The following is an 18,003-nucleotide window of genomic DNA, read 5'->3' on the forward strand; positions in this document are numbered from 1 at the left end:
ACTTAAGAGAAACCTAGTAAGTGTTGTAACACTAATAATAATAGGATATATAACAAACAATGAACAGTTATTGCCTCTACCTCAGGGAGGTGAAAGGAGAGGAGGGCTTTTACTTCCTAAGCCATTCATTTCCCCACTTCTCATTCCCCGCCTGCTCACTCCTCTTCTTTTTTCTGGATAGCAGGTATAACTTTAAAAATCGAGGAGAGGGAGGAATTGAAAATTTGAAAAAAAAAAAAAAAAAACAGGGCAGAAATGATGGATTACTTAAGAAGTGGGACTGGACAACTGGCTAACAATTTGGAAAAAAGTTAGATTTCTACCTTAAACCCAAATAAACTGCAGATGGCTTAAAGATTTAAATGCTAGAAGGTAAACCATAAAAGAATCCGAAAACTTACACAACTTTAGGATAGGGGACAAATTCCTAAGAAGACATCATATGAACAGACTGACAGATTTCACCACATGATAATGGGAGGCTTCTTTCCATTAAAACATAATAAAATAAGGTCAAACTGTGAAAAAAAATGACAGACAATATTTAACAGAGGATCAAGCATTTTAATATAGAAAAAGCTCTTGGCCGGGCGCGGTGGCTCAAGCCTGTAATCCCAGCACTTTGGGAGGCCGAGACGGGCGGACCACGAGGTCAGGAGATCGAGACCATCCTGGCTAACACGGTGAAACCCCGTCTCTACTAAAAAATACAAAAAACCAGCCGGGCGAGGTGGCAGGTGCCTGTAGTCCCAGCTACTCGGGAGGCTGAGGCAGGAGAATGGCATAAACCCGGGAGGCAGAGCTTGCAGTGAGCTGAGATCCGGCCACTGCACTCCAGCCTGGGTGACAGAGCGAGACTCCTTCTCAAAAAAAAAAAAAAAAAAAAAAAAGAAAAAGCTCTTACAAGAATTCCTGCCTCATAATTGTTTCCCCTAAGCTAAGAATGGAGGGGAATTTGACCACAGTGAAATCAGGGTTTCTAAGGGCAGGAGGAAGGTAGGAGGGGAAGGGCTGAACAGAGTTTTCAGGTTGGGGGTGGACAGCTCAGGGGGACAGCTCCAGGGCCAGGGTTGGGTGACCTCCATGTGGCAGGGATTCCCCACTCTCCCTGGCATTCACAGTCTTATCTGGTGCCAGTCACTTCCTCAGCCAGCCTAGCCTCCCCACCTGGGACATTTAACATTTTGCCATCTTCCTCACACATCAGGCATTTCCCTGTTTCCATGACTTTTGCAAATGCTGGTCCTTCTGCTTGGCTCACTCTCTTTCATCTCTACCTGAAAAAAATCCAACTCCTCCTTCAAGGCTCAGCTCAAATATCCCCTGTTCTGCAAAACTGTCTTTAATCCATCTGCCCCCGCTGCCCCCAAGGAACTCCCTTTGGGCTCCTATGGCAACTGCCCATTAGTCTATTCGGCACTTACTACACTGCATTGTCATTTTCTGCTCACTGGCTCACTCTAGACAGGGGGCTCCGGGGACCCCTTTCCCCCTCTCCATATCCAGCAAAGAGCAAGTGTTCAATTAAAATTTCATGAACAAATGCATCGAACTGTGAGTGACAGACCAGGGCAATTGAACTGACACTAATTGAGCTTCAGGTTCAGTCCATCTCTTTTACATTTTTTGAGACAGGGTCTCGCTCAGTCACTCAGGCTTGAGTGCAGCGGCATGATCACGGCTCACTACAGCCTTGAACTCCTGGGCTCAAGCAATCTTCCCACCTCAGCCTCCTAAGTAGCTGAGACTACAGGTGTGTGCCACTGTGCCTGGCTAATTTTTTATTTTTTGTAGAGATGGGGCCTTGCTATGTTGTTAAGGCTGGTCTCAAGCTCCTGGCCTCAAGAGATCCTCCTGCCTCAGCCTCCCAAAGTAATGGGATTATAGGCATGAGCCGCTGTGCAAGGCTGATTTTTTTCCTAAAACAGTGTGCTTTTATTTAAAATAAGGGCAAGTTATTTAACGGCGATGCAATTAAGAGAAATAATTTTGTATAATTCAATTATGATGTAATAACTTATAATTGCATCATAGTTGAAAGATACCAAGTTATAGTAAGATCAGAAGACACACTAAGGGACATTGGTACGTGAATGCACTTGAACTATTGAAAGCTGCTGTCAGACTTCACAGTGGCTCGCTTTCTTTCTTTATTTTTATTTTTTATTTTTTTTTTGAGACGGAGTCTCACTCTGTTGCTCAGGTTGGATGGAGTGCAGTGGTGCGATCTCAGCTCACTGCAAGCTCTGCCTCCCGGGTTCACGCCATTCTCCTGCCTCAGCCTCCCGAGTAGCTGGGACTATAGGCACCCACCACCATGCCTGGCTCATTTTTTGTATTTTTAGTAGAGACGGGGTTTCAGCCAGGCGCGGTGGCTCAAGCCTGTAATCCCAGCACTTTGGGAGGCCGAGACGGGCGGATCACGAGGTCAGGAGATCGAGACCATCCTGGCTAATATGGTGAAACCCCGTCTCTACTAAAAAAAAAAAAATACAAAAAAAAACTAGCCAGGCGAGGTGGCGGGCACCTGTAGTCCCAGCTACTCGGGAGGCTGAGGCAGGAGAATGGCGTAAACCCTGGAGGCGGAGCTTGCAGTGAGCTGAGATCTGGCCACTGCACTCCAGCCTGGGCTACAGAGTGAGACTCCGTCTCAAAAAAAAAAAAAAAAAAAAAAAGAGGCGGGGTTTCACCATGTTATCCAGGATGGTCTCCATCTCCTGACCTCGTGATCCACCCATCTTGGCCTCCCAAAGTGCTGGGATTACAGGCGTGAACCACTGCACCTGGCCCAATTTTTTAAAACTTTATAAACAAAAGAGGTTTAACTGACTCATAGTCCTGCATGACTGGGCAGGCCTTACAATCATGGTGGAAGGCAAAGAGAAGCAAGGCACATCTTACATGAGGGCAGGAGGTGGTGGGGCAGAGAGAAAGAGAGAGAGAGAGAGCGTGAGCCGCAATGGCTTTCAGTAGTTCAAGTGCATTCCCACCAGGCGCATTCCTGCCCTTGAGATTCCTAGCATCAGCCAGGAGCGCCTTAGTGGGAGAAAGAGCTGCGACACTGATGATAGTGACATTCCAAAGTTTTGTGGCAACATGAAGGAGGAGGTGTGTCTGCGCTTGCACAGTGACTGCAGCCCTCAGGCAGCTGTGGAGAATGTGTGAGGTTAAAGGCTCCCAAGCAGCATGGGGCATAGGGAGCCTGAATGTAAGCCCCAGGGCGGGAAGTTTTGCCTATCTGCCCACTGTGGAATCTCCAGCATCTAGAAGAGCATAGTAGGCCTTTGGTAAATATCTGTTGAATGGAAGGACTGAAATTAGTTCTGGAAGTGTCTGGAGGGGGCTTATGTTACCTCTGAAGGGCCTCCAAAGCTAAATCCTTTTCCTGAGTTAGAAAAACAGGGCTGTTCTCACTGAAGTTTTAGCCTTCAGAGTGTGATGAGGAGTGCAGAGGGGCACGGGGCAGTTTCAGGGACATGGCCGGGACCACAGGGGGTGAGAAAAGGGCACAAGGGAGGAGGGGCGCTCCCAAGATGGCAGTCCCTAGAGATCAGGCCTGGGTCTTGCATTCCTCCCTGGGGCCAGCGCAGCAGGAGAGGGTGCTGGGCAGGGGTGCTGGGGGCTGAGAGGACCAACCCAGCTTCACCAGGCCCAGAAGAGAAGGTGTACACAGGGAGAAGGCAGCTGTATGCAGTGGGCTCAATAAAGAGGATTTAGGCTTGGTGTGGTGGGTCATGCCTATAATCCCAGTGCTTTGGGAGGCCAAGCTGGAAGGATGGCTTGAGGCCAGGAGTTCAAGACCAGCCTGGGCAACACAGCAAGACCCCATCTCTATGATACATTTTTTAAAAAAATGAGCCAGGCGAGTGGTGCACACCCATAGTTCTAGTTACTTGGGAGGCTCAGAGAGGATCACCTGAGTCTGGGAGTTCAAGGTTATGGCAAGCACTCCAGCCTGGGAGATGGAATGAGAAATGAAACCCTGTCTCTAAATAAACAAATGAATAAATAAAAAGATCTGCCTCTGTATAACAGGAGTTTGAATTTAGGGCTCAAAAAGGTCAAGCACATTCTCAAAATCACTCAGAGAGTGACAAAATCAGGATTGAATTTCATATCTTTCTAATTCCAGAGCCTGACTTTTTTTGCACTCTGCTGAAAAAAAGTGAAGTCACAGGCACATGGCAGGCATGGAGCCCCAGGCGAGCCAGGTCTCAGTCTGGGTCAGTGTCGCACCAGGGCTGCGGTCAGAACCACAGTCGTTCTGGAGACAGGGCCAAGCTAGGGTTAGAGGTCAGGGTGGCTAGGCCTGAGAACAACAAGCTTTCCGGGCTCTTTGCCACCAGCCAGACACAGGGTCCTGGGATTGGTGGCAGGGCCTGCTGGAGCCCCCAGCTCCCTCTTTCCACCCCCCATCTAGGGCCTGGCCTGACCTTCTTCCCCAGGGCAAGGAACTGGCCTGGCTTTTATCCTGGAGGAGGTTGCAGCTGCTCCTGCAGCCCTGGTCCCAGCAGACAAAGGCGCTTTCTTTCCTAGCACAAGGTCTTGATTGCATGTTGCCCTGGATCCAAAAGTTCCTACGGAGGAAGCGGTTCCTCCCCGGGTGTGTGTGTGTGTGTGTGTGTGTGTGCACGCACATGTGTGCTGGGTTTCAGGGAGTTGGGCTGTCAGGGAGTGCAAGCCCTCTCCCAGCCTCCTGCGTTTAGCCTGGCATTGCTCAGTCTGAATCCTTTGTGTACATCTCTAAGTGTTTGTGCATGTGTGTGTACGTGGTGGTGTGTGATTGTACGTGTGAGCATGTGTGCATGTCCCTGCAGCTGCAGGTGTGACTACCTAGTATGTACCTGTGCATATTTCTGTACACATCAGCACATGCTTCTACACAGTCACAAGCCTGTGTATCTGTGTGACTTGTGTCTGTGCCCACATGCGTTTGGGGGTGTATGCGTATGTTTCATGTGTATGTCTACATGAAACACCTGGTACCAGGTCCCTACCTCTGCTGCCTCTGGCCGAGCCTCCCCACACCCCTTGCTGCTGTGTGGGGGCTCTGCAGTATGCAGGTCCTCCTAAAATAGCCCCGTTTCTTCTTCCCAACCCCCGGCCCCGCCTCTGCATTTGTCTGGGAACAACCTGGCCTCTTCCGGCTCCGGGAGGGAGACAGGTTTGTACAGCTTGGCTTGGCCCATACACTTTCCAAAAGCTCTCTGGCTCCCAGCCAAACTCTTTATAAAAAGGCTCATGGGGAATAGCCTAACAGGAAGGTGGGAACTCTGCCTGGGGGCTCAGGAACCCTGCTCCAAGCCCCAAGATTAAATGGGAGCATCAGTCAGCTGAGCTTCAGCCAGAGAGGGCCCTGCAGCCTGAAGCCGAACTTGGTTAACGGACCCTTCACCGCCAAAGATGGGGACACAGCATCTCAGGGTCTTCATGTCCAGGGTGGCAGAGCTGGGAGGGGTCCCAGGGCTCAGGCAGCTCAATTCCCCATGGGCACACCCGAGGGAGAGGCCCAGAGGGACGCCCCAGGCCAGGCAGGAGCTGAGCCTCTTCCTGGCGTCCTGCAGCCCCAGGCCCTGGTGACCCTGCCATGGATAACCCTGGGTCTGCCTCTTCTGCAGGGAGGTGGGTGCCACTGCCAGACTTCAGAGTAGCAGGCTCTGAGCCTGGCTGGCCCTTTTGCTCAAGGTCTCCTGAGTCCATATCACAAAGTCAGTGTTTGATCACAGGGTTGGTTTACCCAGCACTTGCCTTACTCGGGGTTCTGGGGACCTCAAGCTGTTTCTCCTAGTCCCACTGAGGCACAAGGGAGAGGCTTTCTGTACTGCTGTCTCCCCTATTGGGGCTCAACCCAGTCGTTTTTTTTTTTTTTGTTTTGTTTTTGTTTTTTTTCTTTGAGACCGAGTCTCGCTCTATTGCCCAGGCTGGAATGCAGTGGTGTGATCCCGGCTCACTGGAACCTCCGCCTCCCGGGTTCAAGCGATTCTCTTGCATCAGCCTCCTGAGTAGCTGGGATTACAGGCGTGCACCACTATGCCTGGCTAATTTTTGTATTTTTAGTAGAGATGGGGTTTCACCATGTTGGCCAGGCTGGTCTCGAACTCCTAACCTCAAGAGATCCACCCACCTCGGCCTCCCAAAATGTTGGGATTACAGGTGTGAGCCACCGGACCCAGCCTCTACTGGGTCTTAAGGGTGCCTTAGGGTGAAGATGGGAGGGCAGTCCAATGGGTAAGAACCTATCCCAAGTGGATGCTCAGGGCACAGGTGGCAGCCCCCTCACTGGTTCGTCACAGGAGACACAGGGGCTACTGCTAGAGATGCCACAGTCATGTGGGAGGGGCAGGCTGGTGGGGCACCTGAGGAAGAGGAGCCCGGAAGCCTGGTTCCAGACATGGCTCCAGGGGCCTCCTGGGTGCTGGAAACAGATGAGACACCCTCAAAGAGAATGGTTCCTTCAGTCCATCCCCACTGACCCCCGCCAACCACCCCTCTCCTCTTCTCTTCAGGAACCCTTTTCCTGGCGGGAGGGATGGTAGCTGGGAAGCTTTGCTCTTATCTGTCATGTGCCCAAGCCAGGCACCGAAACTCAAAAGCCAGGCAGAGAATCATTTTTTATCTGCTTCCCATTGTCATATCTTGTCCCTGAGAAACACTCATGGACCAGTCCAGCTTGAAAGGGAGTCAGAGAACACAAGAAACAACCAGGAACTCCAAAGAAAGGTCAGGGTTTCAAGAACGTTGTGCCACCCCAGTTGACTGCAGGGCAAGTACCTCTTTGGACGGAGGTTTTATGTCTTTGAACTCTTGTTCCTTACAGAGGCTGGGAGTGGTTGGACTCATGGGGTGGGGGTGGTAGAACCCGACCCCTTGTCCTTGGGCCTGTTTTGGGGGTGCTGGGTTGTATAGTGGGAGTGGAGTTGGTGGGGGCTCTGAATCCTCCTCCCACACTCAGTCTAGGGATGGGAGCTGCCTCTCTGTTCCCTCATGGGATGCTAATTATCCTCAACTTGTCTGGGGGAAGAAAGGAAGTAGCTGCAGGGGCTTAGCCAGGAGGAACACCTGCTCCCCTGCTCCACCGCCCTCCCTCCCTCCTTCCCTCTCTCTCAGATGCACACCAACACTAGGAGTATCCTTATATACATATGTCCTGCTTCTTGACGGGGAAATTTGACAAGGGACTGGGGTCAGGGTAGGAGTGTCCTCTACCTGGGGAGGCCCAAGGGGCTGCGCGGCTGGGGGCTTTCCTCAGCCTTGTACAATCCATCGCCCCACCCCCAACCCCTGCCCAAGGCACTCACCGGGCCTTGGCCTCCGGGCTCTTTGCCGGTCTGGAAAGTCTGGGATCTGTGAATGGAAAAGCCTGGGTCAGAGCTGGAGTGGGGAGTGGGTGGGAGTTGGGAGCTGTGTCTACAGAGTTCAGAGTTTTCTTGGTCTGAGCCAGGAAAGAGTCTAAATACCCAGCAGTGCTGAGTCCTTGCCTGCCCTGTGCGGCATGAAACTTCCTTGGCCCGGCTCTCCTGACCCACGCAGGCTTTGGGAGTCCCTGAGGATTTTCAAAGAGCCTCAAGGCGCTGGGTACAGAGAAAGGTGAGGCCAGGTTGTCATCCTGAGGGGGAACAGGCACACACGGCCAGCAGGGGCCTGATGGTAGATGAGACCAGGGGGACGTGGCAAAGCTGCTTCAGTCTGGCCACAGCACTGTGTCGACCTGGACTTTTGAGCCTGTCCTAGTGCCCTGCTTCTGAGAGCCAGCTGAACATCTCAGTGGGGAACAGGACAGTCACTCTCGAGGCAGGAGGATCGCTTGAGCCCAGGAGTTCGAGGCTGCAGTGAGCTGTGATCACACCACTGCACTCCAGCCTGGGTGACAGAGGGAGACCTTGTCTCAAAAAAACAAAAACAACCAAAAAAGCCTCCGTGTGAAGAGGGGAGGGGGACGGGTAGCTCCAGTGTTTCCTCCAAAGTGAACGTCTCCCCTCGGGTTTGCAGGCTGGCCCTCAAGAAGCATGCCCAAAGCCGACGGCTTCTTGGAAGCATTTTACCTCAAAAGTAGACATGAATCTTACATTCCACTATGTGATTCACTTTTATACAAAACCATGTTTGAGTTAATATGAAATATACATACATATATATGTATTTTTTGAGACGGAGTCTTGCTCTGTTGCCCAGGCTGGAGTGCAATGGTGCTATCTCGGCTCGCTGCAACCTCTGCCTCCTGGGTTCAAGCAATTCTCCTGCTTCAGCCTCCCAAGTAGCTGGGATTACAGGCACCTACCAACACACCTGGCTAATTTTTGTGTTTTTAGCAGAGGTGGGCTTTTGCCATGTTGGCCAGGCTGGTCTCAAACCACTGACCTCAGGTGATCCACCCGCCTTGGCCTCCCAAAGGGATGGGATTACAGGCGTGAGCCACTGTGCCTGGCCATATGAAATGCTTTTAATGAGTTTTTGCATTGAATCTATGAATAAAATTGATGCTGCAGGATGGGGATCGACAAACATTTTCTGCAAAGGATCAGACAGTATAATAAATATTTTAGACTTTGCAGGCTGTGTGGTCTCTGTGACTACTGCTGTCATAGCCCAAAAGCAGCTTTGAGTATAGCTGTGTTCAATAAAACTTTATTTACAGCCACTGGAATTTGGATTTGGGATTTTTTTTTTTTTTTTTTTTTGAGACGGAGTCTTGCTCTATTGCCCAGGCTGGAGAGTAGTGGCGCGATCTTGGCTGGCTGCAAGCTCCGCCTCCTGGGTTCACGCAATTCTCCTGCCTCAGCCTCCCGAGTAGCTGGGACTACAGGCGCCCACCACCACGCCTGGCTAATCTTTTGTATTTTTAGTAGAGACAGGGTTTCACTGTTAGCCAGGATGGTCTCGATCTCCTGACCTCGTGGTCCGCCCGTCTCGGCCTCCCAAAGTGCTGGGATTACAGGCGTGAGGGGATCATTTTTGTGGTCATGAAATATTTCCCTTTGATTGTCCAATTATTTATAAATGTGAGTCCTGGTTCTTGGCTTGTGGGCCGTAGCTCTGACTCTACCCCGGGAAGAAAGTGTGTTGGGCCTATGGCTCCACATGCAAAGCCAAGGCCTGAGCAAGAACACTAGATTTTGGAATCAGATCCATCTCTAAATTCTTGTTCTTCCTCATTAGTTGTGCCACTGAAGGCAGGTGACAACCTACCAGAGCCTGGTCCTCCTGGAGAACATGTTTTGGAATGAGCTCACAGAAGGCCTGCACAGTGGCCTGCAGAGTAGGTATTGACTAAGCAGTGCTGTGGCCACCTTTAGTGGTGCATGTGGCTGAGCTTCCCTGGGTAGGAGGAAGGTCATGGCCAGCGTATGGGTGGGTAAGATGTGCCTCTTCCCCTCCCTGGTCAGCTCCCCCATCCTTTTCCCCAGGTCATTCTAGCTGAACAGTTGTCCTACCCTCTGCCATCCTTCTTTCCACCTTCCAAGATTGGACACTGCTTCTCACGGGGCTCCTTGGCCCTGGGCTGGTGAGTCCAAGCATTTAGACACTTACTCCCTAGGATAAGCCCCAGCTCAGAGGCCTCCCAACAGCAGCACAGCAGGGATGGGAAGGAAAAACTGAGGCTAACTGCCTCCCCACTGGCCTCAAGGATGGTAGCTGCAGCCCAAGGGCAGCAAGGGCCAGAGCAACCTCTCTCCCCTTGCTCATCATTTGTGCTTAGTGCTATTTTATGAAGCTGCACTCTAGAGGGATGGCCTGCTCCAAGCCTCAGACTAAAGATGCCCATCCTGGCTCCCCTCCTGATCAGTTTACAGTTCTGGGTTTACTCCTTCTGAGTCCCCGAAGCCCAGTCCTGACATTTTCCAGCTGGATGATTGGGCAAGTTACTTAGCCTCTTTAGGCCTGGGCCTGTTTCCTTGTATGTATGAGGACAACCTCATAGGGTTATTGTGGGGATTAAGAATTTGGCCATAACATACATAGAACAAATCCTACTCACAGGAAGTGCCTAGTAAATAGCACACTATTGCTACTAAGTAAGGTTACCAGATAAAATACAGGATGTCTGGTTAAATTTGAGTTCCAGATAAACAATAAATTTTTTTTAGGCTGGGGGTGGTGGCTCACGCCTGTAATCCCAGCGCTTTGGGAGGCTGAGGTGGAAGGATTGCTTGAGGCCAGGAGTTTGAGACCAGCTAGGGCAACATATCAAGATCCCATCTCTACAAAAGATAAAAAATTAGCTGGGCATGGTGGCTCATGCCTGTGGTCCCAGTTACTCCAGAGGCTGAGGAGGGGGCATCAAGCCTGGGAGTTTTGAGGTTGCATTTTTTTTTTTTTTTTAGAGACAGGGTCTGGCTCTGCTGGCCAGGCTGGAGTGTAGTGTTGTGACCACAGCTTCCTGCAGCCTCAACCTCCTGGGCTCAAGCGATCCTCCCACCTCAGCCTCCTGAGTAGCAAGGACAATAGGCACACAACATCAAGCCTGGCTAATTTTTCAAAATATTTTTTGTAGAGATGAGGACTCCCTATGTTGCCCAGGCTCAAACTCCTGGATTCAAGTGATCCTCCCCCCTCAGCCTTCCAAAGTGCTGGAATTACATGGTGGGCCACCGCACCCAGCCAAAAATATTTAAATAAATTTAAAAAGGGAAAATTTTAAAAAGTGCATATACCAAATACTGTATGGGATATACTTACTCTAAAACATGTTTACATGGAATTAAAATTTAACTGGGTGTTAACTTTCCCTCCTAAATCTGGCACTCCTACACTGAGGGGGGCTCCAGAAACCCACAAACCTTCCTGTTCCCCAGCCCCAAAACAGTCCCCACATCCCTCTAGTCCACCCAGCACAACGGGCTCATGCAGAAAAACCTTCTTTCCTGTGGGCAGGACAGAAAGCTGGTTTCCCGCAGTGCTCTGAACCCAATCCCAGATCCACTCTGTACTTGCCTTGGGACTTGGAACAAGCTCTTCCTCGCCCCTTCCTTATCCTACTTTTCCAGTGCGACTGGTAAATTCTCTTGCTGGCTATCCAGAAGGAGTAAAAGACCTATGACTCAAAAGAATCAGCAGTATTAAGAACCTGATTGATTGGGCCAGTGGCTCACGCCTGTCATCCCAGCACTTCGGGAGGCCGAGGCGGGCGGATCACCTGATGTTGGGGATTTGAGACCAGCCTGACCAACATGGAGAAACCCTGTCTCTACTAAAAATACAAAACTAGCTGGGCGTGGTGGTGGGCGCCTGTAATCCCAGCTACTCAGGAGGCTGAGGCAGGAAAATCGCTTGAACCCAGGAGGCAGAGGTTGCAGTGAGCCGAGATTGCACCATTGCACTCCAGCCTGGGCAACAAGAGCGAAACGCCATCTCAAAAAAATAAAAATAAACAAAGACTCTGATCATTTCAATGAACCCCATCAACAGCCCTATTAGTGCAAATTATCATTATCCCCTTTTTACAGATGAGGAAACAGACTTGGAGAAGGGTGTTCCAAGTGACTGTTCCTCCCCTATAACTGGCTCTCATTCTAGTTCTTCCCATTGTCCTCCAAGGCTTGGGCTGAGCCAGAACTCAAACCCCAAGGCCGTCTAGGAGGGACCAACTTGTCACAGCCATGCTCAGACTCCATGTCCAAATCGACCTCATAAAACATCTTCCCAGAAGCAGCCAGCATTGAACTCACCCTTTCCCCTATTCCCTACTTTGTCCCACAGATACCTTGTTGAGTTTGCATTATGAAAGTGGCCACAATGTCCGCCACTAGGCAGCCAAGATCCCAACTACTGGGTTGGGTGAACCCTACTTCTGACCTAAGAAAGAAATCCTGTGGTTTCCAGAAGAGGCAAATGAACAATACTTCTTACAAGAGGCCATTTAAGCAATTTGGTGTAAACGAATCTAGCATCAAGTTTTCCAGAGGGTGTGACACTTATTTGAGTGTTCTGTTTTTCCTGGTGCCAATTTTTCTGAGTGTAATTTCTTCACTCAGTTTTGGTTTCTGAGATAGAGGCCCCAGACTGTTATCGTGAAAGGCAAAATTAGGGTGCCGTCTCCCCAGCTGGTGGGACTGCGGGGTCTAGCCCAGCTCTGCTGTTCAGGATTGACGAGCTAGCTTTGGCAGTCTCTCTGCTAGTTTTCAGGAGGCAAATTCGATGTTGGCATCCCTCTACCCAGTGCCCAAGATGCTGTGAGGACATGAGGTCACTAATGGCAAACACACACCAACAGTAGTCCAGTGTGCTGAACCATCTATTCCTATTCTGTCCTTGTACAAGGTAGTATTTTCTGGGACAGCGTTTTCGGTAAAAAATGAAACCAAGACCCTTTACTACTACTTCTGTTTAAGTTGTTATGAGGGCTCCCTATGTCTTGATTAGAGGCCTGTAACACCTAAGGCCTTACTGTAACAATGGCCATCCATGCTTCAGGCCATTCATGCACCCATCTGGTGGTGTTTAGTTGGGAGCCAACAAGATGAGGCGGGGTTAGTCTCTTGCTCAGCCTTCAAAGAGGCTGTGGCACTTTCCTGCCAGCCTCATCGATAACTTCTGACTCACCCCTTTTGGGGTTGAGACACCAGGCTCAGGAACACAGAGTTCTGAAAAATCTTGAGAATTTCAGCTACCCTGGTGGTCCTGTGTTTTATGAACCTACTCTAACCCACTCAAGTCTAGTTCCCCCATACACTGCAGGTGTGTGATTGAGGTAGGACTCTTGGTATGGAGCTTAAGAAGTGGCGCTAGGGATGTACCAGCTGACAGCGTTCAGGCCTCGAGTCTGTGGAGCAGGATGCTGTGCTGCCAACTTTTTTTTTTTGAGATGGAACCTCACTCTGTCGCCCAGGCTGGAGTGCAGTGGCACGATCTCGGCTCACTACAATCTCTGCCTCCCAGGTTTAAGTGATTCTCCTGCCTCAGCTTCCCGAGTAGCTGGGATTACAGGTGCCCGCCACCATGCCCAGTTAATTTTTGTATTTTCAGTAGAGATGGGGTTTCACCATGTTGGCCAGGCTGGTCTCAAACTCCTGACCTTAAGTGATCCGCCTACCTCGGCCTCCCAAAGTGCTGCGATTATAGGCGTGAGCCACCTTGCCCACCCCCGACTCCCTTCTAGGGCATGTTTTAACCAGGTGTTCTGGTCAGTCGGTTGAGAGACAGGCCAAGTCAACCCTCATGATGAATATTCAACAAGTCCTCCATAGGGTGCCCAGCATGGACCGGACACCTTGGAAAGACAGTGGGCATACCATGCACTCATAAATGCCCCAGGCAGCAAGAGACACCCAAGTGCCACTGAATTCCTCAAATACAAATGTGACTTTTAAACTTTTTTTTTTTGTTTTTAAATCCAGGATCAAGACCACAATTTATTATGTAAGACATGGGGTGAAGAATGATCAAGAAAAGTTATGGCTGTGAGTGACATGGAATTAGATGAAAAGGCTCAAGTTTGCTGAAGAGTTTAAATTTGGCTTTTGCTCTTGGAAACGTCAAAATAATCATAAGAAGCACTTGTGCCTTACAGAGCAAATAATCCACAGAGTGTCATTTCATTTTGCAAACAGGGTCACAACAGCAGTCAAATAGAAGCCTAAACACCCAGAGAGTTAACATACAGATTCGATAAGGTATAACAAGGGATTGAGCATGCTGGTGGGTTTTTAAGTCAGATCCACATTGAACCCTGTGACCTACTGGAGGTTATAAGTGGAACCCGGGGAAAGCAGCTTTTCCATACAAAACAACAACAACACAACGACAACAAAGAAAACCAGACTCTGCTGGATGTCTGTAATACTCATTTGCAGTAAGGCTTTCAAGATACAGGAATTTTTATAGCATTTGTATTTTAAGGATTTAGGGCAAATACATTTTTTTTTTCTACTTGATAAAAAGAAAATTAGTACTTAAAAGGTTCAAAAATATATTGATTGAGTTATTTTTTTTACATAAATAAATTATATTGATTTTTAGGATTTAACAGCTGAAAAAACCCTTTCTGCTTCCACTGGAGGCAAAACTGAACAAAATGTTAGTTAAATAGAGAGAGCAGCATTTCTAAGAAATCTGTGGTCAGCATTATAGACCATCTATGCTACAAGGATGTCACTGAATAGGATTTGTTCAATTACTGGATTCTTCTGTGATTGGTTATAGAATTTCTGGTTTATATCTGATTCATAAAACTGGGAGTCCACTTTTTGAAGATACATCTGATTGACTTTTTTCAGTCATGATTTAACAGACTTCTTTGAGATGCTCATTTTAACATTTACATAATTTATAATCCCAAATGTATAAAAGACAATGACAAAAGCATCATAAATAAATAATGCAAAATGAAATAGTTATGTCAAACTTTTGGACCTTCTGATAAATTAGCAAAACTGTAACAGAAAAAGTAAAAAATACAGTAAATTGTGACAACGAAAAGTGAAACTGGTACTAGTAACACTTGCAACATTTCCAAGGGTCCTGCGCAGCCCTGCGCCCCCAGAGTACTGAACCATGAGCTTACTTCAAGTCTTAGAGTGTGAACTACCTGTGAAGAGTGAGACCATTAGAAGGGATGTTAACACGAAGGTGAAAGGACATGGGGAAGTGCTGCTTAGGCAGGTTCTTTCTCAGTTCCTCAACAAGGAGAAGCTGAGGAAGAAGAGAAAATAATGTTGACTTGCAACATAGTTTCGATTAACTGATAATTTGGGATTTGGGTCCAACTGTAAGATATAAACAGAATGGAGAAGTAACTTTTCACAGCTGTATTATAAAGGATGGCACACATCTGACAGCCTCAGACATTCCCGATCAAAGGACCTACTAGATCAAAGGACCTACTAGCAAGTGTCAAAGTGTTGGGCAACTGTCTTCTTGCAGGCTCCAGAAAGAGCCTCATTGGTGAAGGAAAGCCTGAAGTGAAAATCCATTCAGTCTTGGTGCTCTTTAAACACAGAGAGGCAAATTAATGGCTAGAGAAATCTGTAAGCGAACCAGGTGGGAGCAGAGCGCCAGCTGTGTGTGTGTGAGGCAGCGTGTGGCTCCATAGAGCGCGGGTCCTGGCCCCACCCCCGTCGCCAGCAATAACTCATGGTGGGTAAAGCTTTCTTGCAGCGAGAGGCATCTTTTCACTGGGGAGAGGGATGTATAGAAAATAATGCCTAGTCAGTCGGTATTTCTTCTTGCTGCAGGTGTCTGAAAAACCATGAAGGGGGAAATTATATTACTACCAGTAAGGTTTTTGTTTATAAAGAAATGAATATATGTATTTTCAATCATTAGTTATATGCTTCTGTCTATACTACTCACTTAGGAATCATGATAAAATAGGGAATTATTTTAACTCAAAAATATGCACCAGCACTTCCTTTTTCTGTGCTTTTTGGTTCCCTGTGACATTCCTCCTGTGCAACCCAGCTCATAGGAAAAGAGCTCCTCTTTGTCTCTATTCTTCAGCCCTTCAATGGTAAATCCCTAGACAGCTTTCTTTTGCCATTTTTCCTCCTCGAGTGAGTGGGAAACTTGGAAGAGAAGGGGGTGGGCGCGTCACCAAGTACTGTATTAGCTACGATTGCTGGAATGAACGGGATGAACAGAATGTGAATTCTGTGCCTCCTAGACTAGGTAGACAACACTTATCTAATGAAGTGGTGAGACCCTGCAACTATTAACACCTGTTACCATAGTTCTCAGACAGGAAATCAGGTAGGTCATCTTACTTATGGAAACACAGGTTCTTATGGAGGTGAAGTGAGGGAAGTAACAAACCTTTATGGGATAAGAAACTTACAAGTCACAATAATTTCTTAAATGAAAAAAGTTCTAATTGGTGTCGTTGTTGGAGTCTTTGAGTGCCCCCTCCCCAGCCTGTGCCACATGTTCTCTCTCTGCAGGCAAAAGGGCACTGGGTTCGGCACAGTTCTCATCACTGCTGGGCTCCCTTTCGCAGCTGGGAGCGGGCTCTGGGTGGGAGTTGGGGTTGTCCCCCTTTGTCTTCTTCTTCTTCCTCTTTTGGCTCTCCAGGCCTACTATTTCCGAGTGTCTGGCCTGCTGCATGGCTGGCAGAGCCATGCCCATACCAGGGGAGAGGAACATGGACGGGTAAATGAGTCCAGGAGATACTCCGGGGATGAGAAATGGGTTAAAAGCCACAGGACTACTAGTAGTTATTGCAGGTTCAGACTGATCAGAAAATGGACCTGGACCAGGCTTGTCCTCAGCTAAAGTGTCTGTTTTCACATCATGGCTACTCGGCTTGTCTCCCGCAGTCTTTTCAGTCACTGCCGTACCACTTTTCGTTGTGCTTGACAGAGACGCCGGAGCAGTGGAAGTGCAGGTGGTTGCCATGGGTGGACTGAGGAGTCCCCCAACACCAAACATCTGGGGCACAGCAGCCATGCCCGGCAGCATCATGGGCAGCATGCTCAGGGTACTTTTGACCTCTTCACCCGTTGGCATCGTGGCAAAGCCAGCTGGAAACCCCACCAGCCCGGTGAGGGGGATGCCTGGCATATTTCTCATGTTCTGAAGTCCTACCAGGTCCATCCCAGCAATCAGTCCATTCATGAACAGCGGCCCCATTCCAGAGGGAGAGTCTGCTACGATGGAAGGAGCCTTCAGGAGCTCGCTCCGAGGCCGCCTCCCCCTCCTGCGGGGGCCCGTATCTCGAAGAACAGGCTCACCCAGGGTGTGATTGAACTTGTTTTCTGGAAGAAACCCCTGGAAAAACAAAGAAACACAAAATGCTGAGGCAACAGGATGGCAGGTGGTCAGCTGAGGGTGACGACCAGGGCTCTGCACTGGCCTGGCCTGTCTCCAGCTGCACGAAGGGTTCCCAGGAAAAGGAGCACCTCCTGCCTACTTGTGCAGCTCTCCGGCCTGACTGTACCTGACAGGCTTCTCCCTCAGCAGCTGAGAGAATTTTGTGGCATGGGCACAACTAGGGCACCTGTCACTGCCCAGTGGTAATTCCAACATGTTGACTGGCAAAAGTGGCATCCAGCCTGTGAGAAGCTGGCAGAAGAGAGTGGGGAGCTGGAGAAAGCACTAAAAGTGCCCTGGTTCTCGGTGAGACTATTGTGGCTGAGACCCCTTCACCAGATCCCAATGCTTGCCTTCCTCTTGACACAGGTTTTTACTGAAGCAACAAAGAATATGTAAGACAGGGTTTTGAAGGCAGACAGACCCGAATTTAAATCCTGACGGCAACCTCCTAGCTGTGGGACTCAAGACATGTCAGTTAGCCTCTGAGTTTAAGTAAAAAAGGACAATGGCAGCTATCTTTAGAGTCTCTGAAAGTGACGTGTTTAACACGTTACCTGATCCATAGGAAGCAGTGCTTGCTAATGGCACATTATTTATTGTGTGTATGCCCCACCCCTCTCTGAATACAATGGGATGTGTACATGTTTGTTGAAGAAGTGAAGGACTTCTTGAACACTGTTGGGGAAACTGCCACCAAAGGAAGTCATGTTCTCCCTAATGGAGACCATCTATTTTTTCTCTATTTGGAGGTTCGCTCTCCAATTTTCTTCATTAGCAGAGAGCTCTGCAGTAAAGCACTTCTGCTCCATGTGGACCACACTGTGACAGGACCAGGGCCCTCAACACGGGGGATCTGGCACCTGCACTGGACATTCCCATAGCCCATCAGGACGGCCGAGCTGCACAGAATCACAGGGGACGGCAGACCGCTCCAGCAGCACCAGCAAGCGGGAGGCAGCACGTGGACAGGGAGGCGCAGCCTGCAGCCCCACACCCTTCTTCTTGAGAGTGGAGCTCAGGAGCTCTGCAGGGCAGAGAGGATGCAGCCAGGAACCTGGTCCCTGGAGCGTAGACAAACCACTGCAATTACAATGCATCTTTCTCTGAATTTATAATCCCTAGAAAGAGAGAGAACTTCTTCCCTACCGATGGGGAGCGATTTCTTTCAGGACTTAGTGCCGCAGGCCCTGCGCCCCTGGAGAACTGCATGCCTTTCTCTCTTCTGATTGCCCTCCACACCTCACTGCTATCAGCTAGTTT

At 49.2% G+C, this 18,003-nt stretch overlaps 1 protein-coding gene across 2 annotated transcripts in view; it reads right to left on the bottom strand.

Annotated features, from left to right (window-relative positions):
- Positions 1-13,501: 13,501 nt before the first annotated feature.
- Positions 13,502-18,003, bottom strand: part of CHD6 (chromodomain helicase DNA binding protein 6) — a 211,496-nt gene continuing 206,994 nt past the window's right edge. For both annotated transcript variants that reach the window (XM_023227895.2, XM_023227896.2), the window contains one exon: positions 13,502-16,698. In XM_023227895.2, the coding sequence (XP_023083663.2) occupies positions 15,802-16,698 (897 nt within the window). In that variant the 3' untranslated portion in view covers positions 13,502-15,801. The remainder of the gene's footprint in view (positions 16,699-18,003) is intronic.

Source organism: Piliocolobus tephrosceles, chromosome 20, assembly GCF_002776525.5.
Source record: "Piliocolobus tephrosceles isolate RC106 chromosome 20, ASM277652v3, whole genome shotgun sequence".
NCBI classification, from domain to species: domain Eukaryota; kingdom Metazoa; phylum Chordata; class Mammalia; order Primates; family Cercopithecidae; genus Piliocolobus; species Piliocolobus tephrosceles.